The sequence below is a fragment of the Cryptotermes secundus genome, unplaced genomic scaffold (assembly GCF_002891405.2).
Source record: "Cryptotermes secundus unplaced genomic scaffold, Csec_1.0 scaffold177, whole genome shotgun sequence".
Lineage (NCBI taxonomy): Eukaryota > Metazoa > Arthropoda > Insecta > Blattodea > Kalotermitidae > Cryptotermes > Cryptotermes secundus.
The window spans coordinates 2,794-15,105 of NW_019721003.1; the positions used below are offsets into that span (position 1 = coordinate 2,794).

Here is a 12,312-nt window from a genome sequence, read left to right on the forward strand (position 1 = left end):
TATAAGACCGAAACATGTTAAGGATAAGATATTAAAAAGGAGAGAAAAAAAATTTCATCAGTCTCACAGGACGGAATTTAACCTTTTATAATATTGTTAGTGTGACAGTGCAGGATGAAAGAAATCAGTCTTAAGGGGGAAGTAACTGTTGGTGTAAGATTAAAATGTGTTTGTAATGAGTTCAGGCATTCATTGTGGTTATGTTCAGTAACCTATGTTGCCGCACACCACAATGTCTTGTTCAAAATTATAAAGATAAATTATGTATTGTAATTTGCTTGTGAATAGTTCACATGCAGCTTTGGGGCCTCTGAATAGATGGAACAGGTGTAACAGAATTTACATTACAGTTACAAATAATTTTGTGTTCCCTTCTCTACAGTGATGTTTCTTATCTGTCTGAAGTTTATATGCTGTATTACTTTGCACAAAGATACTCACTCCCCTTAGATTAACCTGTACAGTCTCTGGTGCTTTCCGAGTAGACCGCCTCTGTTGTCTAGTGGTCAAGAGTTTCTGGCTACAGATCCAGGGGTCCCGTGTTCGATTCCCGGCGCTACAAGATTTTCTCAGAAGTAGTGGGTCTGGAATGGGGTCCACTCAGCCTTGTGAGGATAATTGAAGAGCCATTTCAAGAAAATAGCGGCTCCAGTCTAGAAAACCTAGATTAACGGCCATGGAGATCCTTTGCGCTGTTCACACAACATCCTCTATTCACTAAAGTTGGCACTAACTTCGCCAACAAGTGGCGGTCGCTCGGTCGGTATAGTTCGTTTGCGGACTACAGGCCACGGTGTTTGTGGATCCGGGTAAATTTTTGTAGCTGTACTGCTCTAGACTTCTATGTGGGGGATGCTGACTTCGAATCTCAGCCGGAACGTGGACAACCATGACCGAAGTGTTTCGTGCTTTTCTTCAGTTCCCGCAGGTAAATTATCAGAAAGTAAGCTTGCCTAGATTAGGCCACGACCGCTTCCTACCAGATCATACCCAGTTCATCAGTTATCCTACCGTTTGACTCTGTATAGCCTGGATGCTGACAGCGTTTTGAAGTAAGCCACAGACCGACGCTGTCAGCCTTCCTGATTGTAGCGCTGACTGTCGGGATTGTCTGTTACCGAAGAACTAGAAAGATATGGGAAGAATCTATCGTGACATAATTTGAGGTGCCCGGTATTTTGCTGGTGCGACTGAGGAAATCCACGAAACACGTGCCAAGATTGTCTGTCTCCGAAATAATATTTGAGTCCAGTATCTCCGAAATATGTAGCAGGAAACCTACACATTCCACCGTGACGTTCGGTGAATTCTTATTTCGTAACTGAGTTTTATGTACAGAATTCGTCAAAGGATTCAGTAGTTGGAAGACAAAGGAAACACAATAGCAAACCGACTTCCTCGCCACGACCGGAGCGTGAAGCTGCTCTCTGTTCGTAAGAGCGAACTTTCTGGCTGGTTTTCATGTTTCCTCCACCATTCTAGGTCACGGTGCCCTACTACAGCAGCTAAATCAGCGCACACTGAGGAAGTTCTCCCCGCCGGTAGTTGCTCTATGAAGAAATTTGCTCTTGTTAGAGCGCAGAAGTGAAGACAACGGCCATAACGTGCAGCAGCCGGTTCACTGTTAGGACCGCATGATTGGTAAACAAAATTTAATTAAATCTAGTCCAAAGATGTCCCTGCTGTTCTCTTTCACTTCGTACAAAACGGGTTATTAATATTTTTTGAGGTACGCCACACAGATGCATCTTGCACAGTGGAGAGATTGGCCGAGGTAAGTTTCAATCTGGCATGAAGTTGCATGCTCCGTTACTCGAAGACAGTCTGTTAAGTATGAGGAAAGAAAATGAAAATTATCACTGAAAACGACATTAACGCAGGAAGGCTACTTGCAATGCACACGCAAGGGAAACTCCCGTTTCCTGGCGCGGATGCAATAAAGAACATTGGAATTCAAGTCCTAAATCGCGTCTTTTTAATTACTTAAGCAAAATTTAATCTCATGAATTTAAATATTGTTCCAACTTTTAGCTGCTATATATTGTGATATTGGCAAGGAAATTATCCATATCACGTTTATTTAACCATGTTGCAACATTTCCTTGCTCACGTGTGAAAGTCACGAGATAGCAAAAACTATCGGAATGTAGGGGATTTCCCTTGATTGGCCTAGAAGCTCCGGCACTTCTCTAAATTTGCGCATGTTCTCCTTGTCCTTATAACATCCTTGATTTCGGGGAAAGGGGCTTCAATGTTATCGGGAGAAATTCAAATTTCTTGATTGAAAATTTATTATATTATTAGCGTGCCGGTGCAGAGAAATCGGCGCTACGGTTTCAGAAACTGCCTTTGTTTTCCACGGTGATTAGGTTCTTGGATTCACAAGGAACCACTTTCATGATGTACAGACCGTAATTCCAATGGAGCAAGCCGTATAGCGGTACAGGAAAATGTATTCACGCAATAAAACGCGCTGTCTTCGGGATTTCACATGCATAACACATTAGTACACTATTCGTAACTGCTCGAACACACCACTTAGTTGTCTTAAATGAAAGTGAAAATGCTTCACACCACAATCTACTGTAAATAATTCCGTTACCACGGTCGCTGTGAAATGTTTGGAGGTTGGTTACGCGTTACCGTCACGATCCACGCGCTTTTGGTATGGAGGAAATAGCGGAGAAATGTTTGTCTTCGCAATTTTGTTGACGCTCTGTTTGGGACAAACAGGACGCAACGGACGCACAGCCCTTTGTTTGTTGTGAACACACTTGGTTGTATTACATCGGATTTGAGGTTTTCATGGCGGCAATATGAAGAGTTTTATCGTCTGGGATGTGACGCCGCATAGTCTGGTGGAAGTTCGTCGACGCTTCGAAGGAACGTACTGCTTCCAGCTTCAGGATCGAAGAGTAAGCCATGAAAGAGTGGACCGTTATTTGGTTAGCAACGTAGTACACAGCTGATCAGAGGAGCAGCTTTACCTCCATACCACTGTGCTTGAGGTTCCCTATTCGAATCCTGGCCTGCAGGCTGTGAACGCTGAGCCATTCTACCTTTTTTACTGTTCAGTTGCTAATTTATTGTCTATTTGACGACGCTGTCAGTAGCTCAGATCATGTAGCATCAAACTTTAGAACGATTAATGAATAATGAACTGGAAAAGATGTGAAGGGAAGCGGTCGTGGCCTAATTAAGGTATTATTTTGGAATTTTCCTGAAGGAACTGAAAGAACCATGAGATCCTTGTAATAGCCGATCTTCCGACCGACAATTGAACAGTGCATCTCCCCATGTGTTACTGAGTGAACAGTGGGTGGTCTATTGGTGCTGCATAAGCGCAAGTGATGTGACTTGATGGCCCAGGTTTGTGGCCCTGGAATAATATGTGGCAGATTCAGAAGTCTGTATGGTTTACCTTGACCTAAGAGAGTTTAGGAACTGTGTGTTCTAGCAGCGTTAATAGAGGCGGTTACGATGTGCTTAACAAGTATAGCTGTGGTGGCCTACAGTACTGGTTACAGAATTTTTGTAAGAAACCCTTTTGCCAGATCTTGGTGGAGATGGTGATTAAGTTTAGATAGTCCCAGGGACAGTCTGTTGTGTTAGGGGTGATGCGTTTCTGGAGGTTGAGGGGCTAAATACCGCTAACTTCGCCGTCGGATGCTGACAGTCGTTCAGCGAGCCAAGAAATTTGCCTTAGCATATCGCAGTTTCTGGAATTCGCCCGTCGTATAATCTACGAAACAGATCGAAAAGTTTCGGAATACCAGGCGGTGAATACAGCTCGGAAGTCCGGAAACACTGAGCGTGACATGTCATCGTCAGAACGCTTTAGCCTTTCATGACAGAGTTCAGCGTTAGTTGACGTCCATACTAGAGGCGGGGCGGGGGAAGAACTCCACTGCCTGAACCCCCACAAGCTGTTGGCACTTCTGTGGCTTCATGGCACCACGGGGAGCGCATAATATACTATTTGGTGTCCGCCCTTGACCACACGAGACTGGTAACGTCATTTCCGGATTGTTTTTCATAAAAAAAACTATAAAGCAAAAATGAAACACATTCAGGACAAGAGTGGCCTCTGTTTCTGTGACTTGCGTCGTTCTTGAACCACGGTTTATGGACGACTCAGAAACCTGACGCTGTACCACAGTGGTATCGTCCGATGCCCCCGCAGTGGAAAGTGGAGTGTGTGAGTAGCAACATTAATGTTATGCGGAGGGTGAATGATATATACGGGAGAAGAGTGACGGATTATTTAACAAAGTTATCAGAAGCTCAGAGCGTATAGTGTCGACAAGTAAAATGATCAGTGAATAATTAATTGGGAAGTATGTGGAAAGAAGTGACCCTGGCCTAACTGGAGGCACTGTCACAGTGTTCGTCAGGAGGGAACGAAGAAGGCCACGAAAATTTGAAGGATAGTCCACGTTCTGGCCGAGATTCGAACTAGCGACCTCCGGAATACAGGTTGGAAGCGTTAATGTTTGAACCAGCTTACTGCTTTACGTAAAAGAGTGAAGTTGTCCCTCTGCACTACGCCTTGTTGGTTAGGCAGTATCGTTTGCTAGCCGGATTAAGCGTTTAGATTCTCATAACACCAGAACGTCTTCGTCTTGGCTAGCTTCCTGCGCCATTACTCATGATGTAATCAGGAACACCTGACTTGTATTTTCATGTTCTTGATCATCTTGCTCACCTATCAGGTTCGGATTCATCTCCCACTTTTCTCTTGGTCGTCCCAATCTTCGTTTTCCGAGGGATATATTTGGCTACTGGGATAGCTCGGTCGGTATAGCGACGGACTACGGGACGAACGGCCGGGTTCGATTCCCGTCAGCGTCAAGAGATATTTCTCTTCTCTACAGTGTCCAGACCGACTTAGGGGCCCACCTAACCGCCTGTAAAATAGGCAATAAGATGACCACTCACCCCCATCTAGTTCGAGGTCAAGAATGGTGGAGTTATACTTCCACTCCCCCATACGTCTTCACGGCGTGGTGCTTGATTAAGCACAGGGACAATCTAATTGTTTTAAACTTTTTATTCGGCTACTAATTCCGTAATTCTAGTTTTCCCTCATACGTTCCACATATGCTTGCCGTTCTGTCTTGTCCACCATTTAATTTATATGTTTGGCCTTTAATTTTGTTTTAAAAGTCCATATTGGTAGCGGAGTGTTTTTTTTTATTTTATTGATAGTATTGGTGAAAGTCTGGCAATCTCCAGTGGTATGCTGTACATGCCAAGATTAATGAAAATCTGTCCGTTGAAACGTTATTGGAAGTAGGCATACACATATCCTGATGTGGAGAGGAAACTAAGTTACTTCGTGGAACTGAGCCGTTCTTGAGAATCAGATATTTGTGCAGCTACTCAACTTCCCGAGGGGGCATGCGGTAGCATAGTTGGTTGAGGCACTATGCTACGAGCTGGAAGGTCGCGGATCAAATCCCAGTGAGGTCATTGGATTTTTTTCATTTTACATAATCCTTCCAGCCGCACTATGGCCCTGGGGTCGACTCACCCTCTAACAGAAATGAGTACCAGGAATTCTCCTGGGGATAAAGGGCGGCCGGCGCGTAAGGTGACAACTTTACCGCCATCTGTGAGCCGATTGTCTAGATAGTGTGGGACCCTCAACATTTGACAACCCTATGGGCCTCCACGGCCTGTTACAAGGATAACTTTACTTTTTTTTTTACTGTTACTCAACTTCCCGGCATTTTATAGAACCCAGAGGTTCATTGCCGTGCTCACAAGTACCCTCCACTATTCCCTATCCTGAACCAGATTGATCCAGTCTGTACCACCCCATTCTATCTCCATAAGATCCATTTCAGTAATACCCACAAACCAATATGTTGGTCTTCGTAGTGGTCTGTTTCCTTCTGGCTTTCCCACCAATGTTTTATATGCATTCATCTTCTCCTCCATTCGTGCTATATGCACTGCCCATCTCATCCTCCTTGATTTGATCATTCTAGATATGAAAAGGAAGCTAATAGAAAACGTTCCCACCTTTAGAGTCCTGGTTCGGTTTGCACCTCAACCGAAGCTTTGATAGCCACGTGAAATGTTGCGGCGGCGACGCGTCGTGCTGTGTGGCGTCTTGCTGTCGTTAACAGTGACTTTCTTCGTGTTCCAAGTGCAATGGACAAGGAAGCCCGCCGCGGAGAAAGCTGCAGTCGAAAGACTACAAGATGGCGAGACGTTGCGCGTGGTGCACCTGGACCTCAAGGGTGCACCGCCAAAGATGCGAGTCCTCAAGACTCTGATTCCTCTTATCGCAGCTGCGGGCGCCAACGCACTCCTGCTGGAGTATGAGGATATGTTCCCGTTCGTGGGCATGCTCCAAAATGCGTCCGCCAGAAATGCCTACAGTAGGGAGGAGGTGAGGTCATGTGAGAACAGCGCTGTGTGTAATGCATCTGTCCCCAGATGACGTCACAACATTAATCGCTGTTGCAGATCCACCAGTTGCTGGTTTACGCCCGCAAGTCCGGCCTGGAAGTAATTCCTCTGGTGCAAACTTTCGGACACCTGGAGTACATCCTCAAGCTGCCGGAGTTCAGGCATTTCCGAGAACTGTCGGGTTTTCCGCAGGAAATCTGTCCGTCTAACCCGGACGTTTTCCGAGTCCTAGTCCAAGAACTGATCGAGCAAGTTATGTCACTCCACCCGACTGCTAAGTGGCTACACATCGGTTGTGATGAAGTGTTCCATCTGGCAGCATGCACGAGATGCACTAGCAGATATATGGAGGGCAGGTAGCTATCATACTGGATGTTGTATCTTGCAGACTGCCCTTTATGGCCGCAGTTGTACAGGGTGTTTTCTTTCGCAGGCTGCTGTTCACAGAGCACGTGGTTCGCGTTGCGCGGTTTGTGCGCGACAGGTTTCCAGGGATCACTCCTCTCATGTGGGACGATATGCTACGGCATTGGCTGCCCGTGGACTTGGCGGACTCGGGACTGGGAGAGTTAGTGGAACCCATGGTGTGGGTATACAGCGAGGACGTAGCACGTCAGTTGCCCCACTATATGTGGTACATGTATGGTCGCGTGTTCTCGCATGTGTGGGTGGCTAGTGCATACAAGGGCGCATATGGAGAGACAGCACTAGCACCCGACCTGCGTCGCCATTCTGAGAACAACCTAGCCTGGCTTCGAATTATGCGGTCAACAAAGGGCGTGCAATTCCGGGGTATGGTGCTGACTGGCTGGGCTCGCTATGACCACTTTGCAGTGCTGTGTGAGCTGCTGCCCGTGTCGGTCCCATCCCTGCTGCTCAACCTGCTTCTAGTGTCTCACCCACTTTCCTCTAAGTCACAAGTCATAGTTCAGTGGACACAAGCACTCTCCTGTCCTCCAGCCTTCACCCCAAATGCATTATTCGACTCTGACCCTTTCCAGTGGCATTTGGGTGCATGCACATTCTTGGGTAGCAACCTGTTCTCTGCTGTGGCAAACTATGTGACTTTACAGGCTCGAGTTGACAGTCTGTACACTGACATGACGCAGAGGCATGGCTGGCTCACAATGTATAATGTGCGCCACAACTTCTCTAGCCCATGGAGGGTGCTGGATGCCCTGACCAATGGCCAGCGACTGGTGCGTGAGTTGGATGCTTTCAGAAACTCAACAGCACTCATCATGTTACAATACTTTGACCGATTTACTGTGGATGAGTGGCTGGAGCAGAAAGTGGACTATCTGACCGAGAAAATGGTGTCCTTACAGCGCTATGTGCAGACCCTGATTGCCAGGGATACCTGGCAGAGGAGACCAATAAGCTAACACCAAAGCTATACTGAAAATTGAGTTGAAGTCTATCGGATCTGGCTGTTTTGCAGTTAGCTAGCACTGGCCACAGGTCCAGCCTCACTTTACTATTTCAGTAGAAACAGGTTTGCCAGACTTGTACCTCAGAATTTGGACAGAGGCCAGAAGCTTTTTGGCCTACTAAACACTTAAACTCTCCTCTTTCTCTATTGTGTGCAGTGTATACAATCCCAAAGCATATAGACACTCATGTCTAATGGCTATATCCTGATGTTACTGGACCACAAAATGGAAGGGCCTAACAAGGGTAATATGATAGAAAAGAAACGTTACAATACAGTAGAAATTGCAGGATTCAGTTTATCCTAAACAGATCTGAAGCCAGACAAGTGCAAGGCTCTACATCATATCCTGTAGTATATATATATATTTGTGATAGTTACCATAGGTGGTATATTCAACGATGAAGGCTCTGCTGTGTGACCTGAAATGGGAATTCACATCCTGTTTGAGTTTATTCATCAAAGCCATGATGTTTGTAGGAACTTCAGACAGAACTTTTGTTTACCATAAACTAATGAGGATTCTAATAATATCCCTATGACAGTTGTGTGAGGGTTCTGAAAATGATGGTGTCCACATATCATTCTTTGGTTGTGTGTGATGAATTACATTTTTGCCAGTCATATTACCACTACTGTGTGCTTCCATCTGGAATACATGAAAATCTAGCATAGTTAGTATTCTTGTACAGTGGTGTTCTCACATAAGAGGGAGAGTCAGTAAATGGGTCACAGATGGGTATAGAACGTAAAATATATGATATTCAGATCTGAGAAAAACATTTATTTCTTGATACATCCTCCACCAACATTGATATACTTGTCCCATTGCTTTACCCGTGTGTCAAAACCCGCAGCACAGAAGTCTTTTGACTGTTGTCTCAGCCACTTCCACATCTCTGTTTTAACCTCTTAATCATCAGTGAAATGTTTGCCACCAAGGTGGTTTATTTAGTGGACAAAACAGATGGAATCTTTAGGTGAAAGTCCATGTTGTAAGGCGGATATTCAAGAAGTTGGTATGGCTCTACCTCCATGCTCCCATATGTCTTCACTGGTTGAATTTCATCACTGTGGCAACTTTGCCTTCATTAAGTTGTTAATTATCATTTCACGAGTTTCATTTTCTTGAATGTTTCATAGTTCAAGGCCTTCCTCTAGTGGTACAGTCTATTTATATTTAGACTTGTGAAGTGGTTGAGGGGTACTTCTTGGTGTACTGTAAATATCTAAACTTGTCATTCAACACTACATAATTTGAGCAATTATAAGCATCATTAAATAGACCATAAACCCAGAACTACAGTAGCAGTCATGTTGGTATGTGCAGAATAGGAAAGCTTTTTGGTGTACAGAAGTGGTCAAGAGTACATGTGAATGGCCGGGTTCGATCCCGGGTCTGGTCAAGTGGGATTTGTGGTGGATAAAGTAGCACTGGGGCGCGTTTTCTCCGATTACTTCGGTTTCCCCTGCCAATCTTCATTCAATCAAGTTCTCCATCATCATAATCACCTGGGGCAGGCTATAATAGGCCAATCAGTAGCTGCCGTGCCGAGTGGACCCAGTAGGACTCCACCCCCCACTAAGCGAATTAAAAAAATGTGTGTCCGGGGATCTTTCCCTGGGGGTAAATAGGTAGGGACGTGAAAATGAACACTCACCTCCATGTAGAACCAAGTTCAAGAATGGTGGTTAGTTCCATAATTAACAGAGCAGAGGTAATTTTACATTTACCTTAGGTATTTAAATATTTTGTTTATCGCAAAGAGGCTTAATTTTAACAAAATAAATTAAATAGGGTAAATTAGCACTTACTGCTAAAAATTGAAATTATCTGATAATATTTAGTGAATGTCTCCTATTCGAAATTCCAACCAAATCCGTTAACTCTTTGTGGCATATTTAGAAAGTACAGTTAGGCCTTACGTAAACTAGCATTTATCACGAATTAATATGACTGAAATTTAGACCACCATACGAAAGCATTCCCTGTGGAAGTTAAACATAAAATATGAAACGGATTGTGACACACACTGAATATTGTATCAGGAAAATAAAATTTATGAAAGATAAATACCGTTGAAAATCGGAATTACCCTATACAAAATTATGATAAGCTGTTATGTCCACTTGAAACAAAATCTGCATAAACGGTTTACAGTTTACGATATAATTTACTTACTTATGGAGCTGAGCCCTTCTTGAGGACAAACCAAATCTGCAGCTACTCAAGAATTTCCTAGCATTTTATGGAACCCGAAGGTTCATTACCGTGTTCACAAGAGCCCTTCACTGGTCCCTATCCTGAACCAGATCAATCCAATCCATACCATCCCATCCTATCTCTCTAAGATCCATTTTAATATTGTCCACCCACCTACGCCTTGGTCTTCCCAGTGGTCTTTTTCCTTCAGGCTTTACCACCAATATCCTATATGCATTCCTCATCCCCCCATTCGTGCTACATGCCCTAACCACCTCATCCTCCTTGACTTGATCCATGTTAGGTGGACCCCTTGTCATCACGGCATGGCGCGTCCTCAAGTTGCGGATGGAGGGAAGCTGCGAATATATTGAATAAGCAGTCGCGGAAAGCCGACAAGGGGTGGTCCTCCAGATTAGGGGTTGGGCGTGGGGCTAACAACTCACCGTAAAAATAACTTTGTTACGAAAATGCACACAAAGCTTCGGACAGTCAGTAACTACAAGATCGGTGTATAGCCGAATCCATACTAGTGCTATCTAGTGGACGCTGTAAAAACCAGAAGAAGAAAATTGTCGGTTACAGCGGCCGAGACTGTATCGCAGTGACCTTCTTTGAATTGTGAGGCCACTCTTTACAGTAGCACTGGTTAATCAGGGATAGATATTACGTGGTATACCACACTTTGATTCGTAATTGATTAATTCTTAGACTACTTTAGGAAAATGTGAAAATATTTCAACCGAAGAAAGAGGAAGTCGGAGGAAACAGGAGAAAAATACATGAAAGAAGTGACACTTGTGTGGAATGAACAATTCTCACAAAAGAATCGTTTAGAGACTTCAAAGAGACGAGTCCACCTGGAGTACCTAAGTTTGAAAAGGAGGATGGCTGTAAAATGGACTTAGAATAGTAGGGTATGACGGGATGGATTTTACTAGATCATAGCGGCATGCGCTTAAGTGTAAGGCTCATGTGAGCTCAGCACAAGAGCAGCGAATTCTATGATTATCACAGTAAATCTAAACTTTCAACTAATAGAGCTACTCTGCCCTTATAGTTAGAACTGTAGAGCTTATTTTGCGTCGAATTAAATTTTAAGATGAAGGGTGAAGATCATTTTGAAGACAAAGTGTAAATTTGAGGGTAATCTAAGAATCGCTTTCAAAGTAATGGGATAGCAAAGTGAGAATAAGGTCCAATTTGTATTTTGAACAAAGTAGTGAACCTTATAATTTCTTGGTACACAGGGATTCTTGATTATCTGGGCGAGTTTTAGCTTGGCAAAACGGACTCTTCACCATGGAGCCATTAAGCCCACATCTATGTGTATCATGGTCGACATTCCTTTCTTGGCGTGTGTCCGTCCGCCTTCTGCTTGTGTTTCCCTCACCTGTTCAATTTCGGACGCCATATTGTTTGTAAAATAGTAACTGATTAGTATTTGGATACTTGATATATGTATTTTACTCTTCACCTTAAGTCAGTATGACGGCGGTACAAACTTCTGAGGAGAGAAAGATGTCAGCACCATTGAATATATCCGTGACGTGTTCTATGACAGGATTTCATTAAGGTAGCGGGAGCATGAATAATGGGAGCCTAGAAGACGGTAACCGCGCAGAATTCTTTCGTGTGAAGACTGGCTGTGTTTCAACACATTACATAATGTGCACTGGAACTATGAATTGTGTTAATCGATTGGAATAACAAACTACACCATTTCATTGGTTGCTGTTCGTAATATTTGTTACAATATAGATATTTAAAATAACATTTGTAATATTAGTTTGAGCACTTTACATATAGAACTTTAAAATACAGAATAGTCTTGCCTGTATCCTTCCCGATGTAAGAGGGTTAGAACGGATATTTTGAAATTGTATTGCACAAAATTCTCACTTATTCCGGAATGTACCGGAATCCAACCGACTTATCTCCAGCCATTAGTGGGTTCGTAAATAACAGATTATTTCGAAAATGTTCCTGAGAAATCTGAGTAAATTTTTTTCCTCCTCATGATTTTTCCATACAAATTATACTGGTACTACCACCAGTTACAAAATTACTAATATTACAAAGCTACATTACTATACTCTACATTATTACTACTACTACTACTACTACCACTACTACTACTACTACTCAAAGCTCCATGATTTCAGTCCGCAAGCTAACCATACCGACCGAGGGACCGCCGCTTGTCGACGAAGTTTAGTGCCAACTTTTGTGGATAGAGGGTGTCGCGTAGTCAGCG

General features: G+C 43.7%; 1 protein-coding gene across 1 annotated transcript; it reads left to right on the forward strand.

The window, feature by feature from the left end:
* The first annotated feature begins 6,082 nt into the window (after positions 1-6,082).
* LOC111874716 (hexosaminidase D) lies at positions 6,083-8,667 on the forward strand. Its single transcript, XM_023870451.2, has 3 exons — positions 6,083-6,400; positions 6,478-6,776; positions 6,854-8,667. The coding sequence occupies exons 1-3, from the start codon at positions 6,083-6,085 to the stop codon at positions 7,803-7,805; spliced, it is 1,569 nt and encodes a 522-aa protein (XP_023726219.1). The 3' UTR covers positions 7,806-8,667.
* The last annotated feature ends 3,645 nt before the right edge of the window (positions 8,668-12,312 follow it).

What these genes read in the sequence shown, in the direction of transcription:
- LOC111874716 (XM_023870451.2), top strand. Translation starts at nt 6,083, where the DNA reads ATGTTGCGGCGGCGACGCGTCGTGCTGTGTGGCGTCTTGCTGTCGTTA. An exon ending in ATGCCTACAGTAGGGAGGAG is followed by an intron (nt 6,401 to 6,477) that starts GTGAGGTCATGT and finishes TCGCTGTTGCAG; the next exon opens with ATCCACCAGTTGCTGGTTTA. An exon ending in AGCAGATATATGGAGGGCAG is followed by an intron (nt 6,777 to 6,853) that starts GTAGCTATCATA and finishes TTTCTTTCGCAG; the next exon opens with GCTGCTGTTCACAGAGCACG.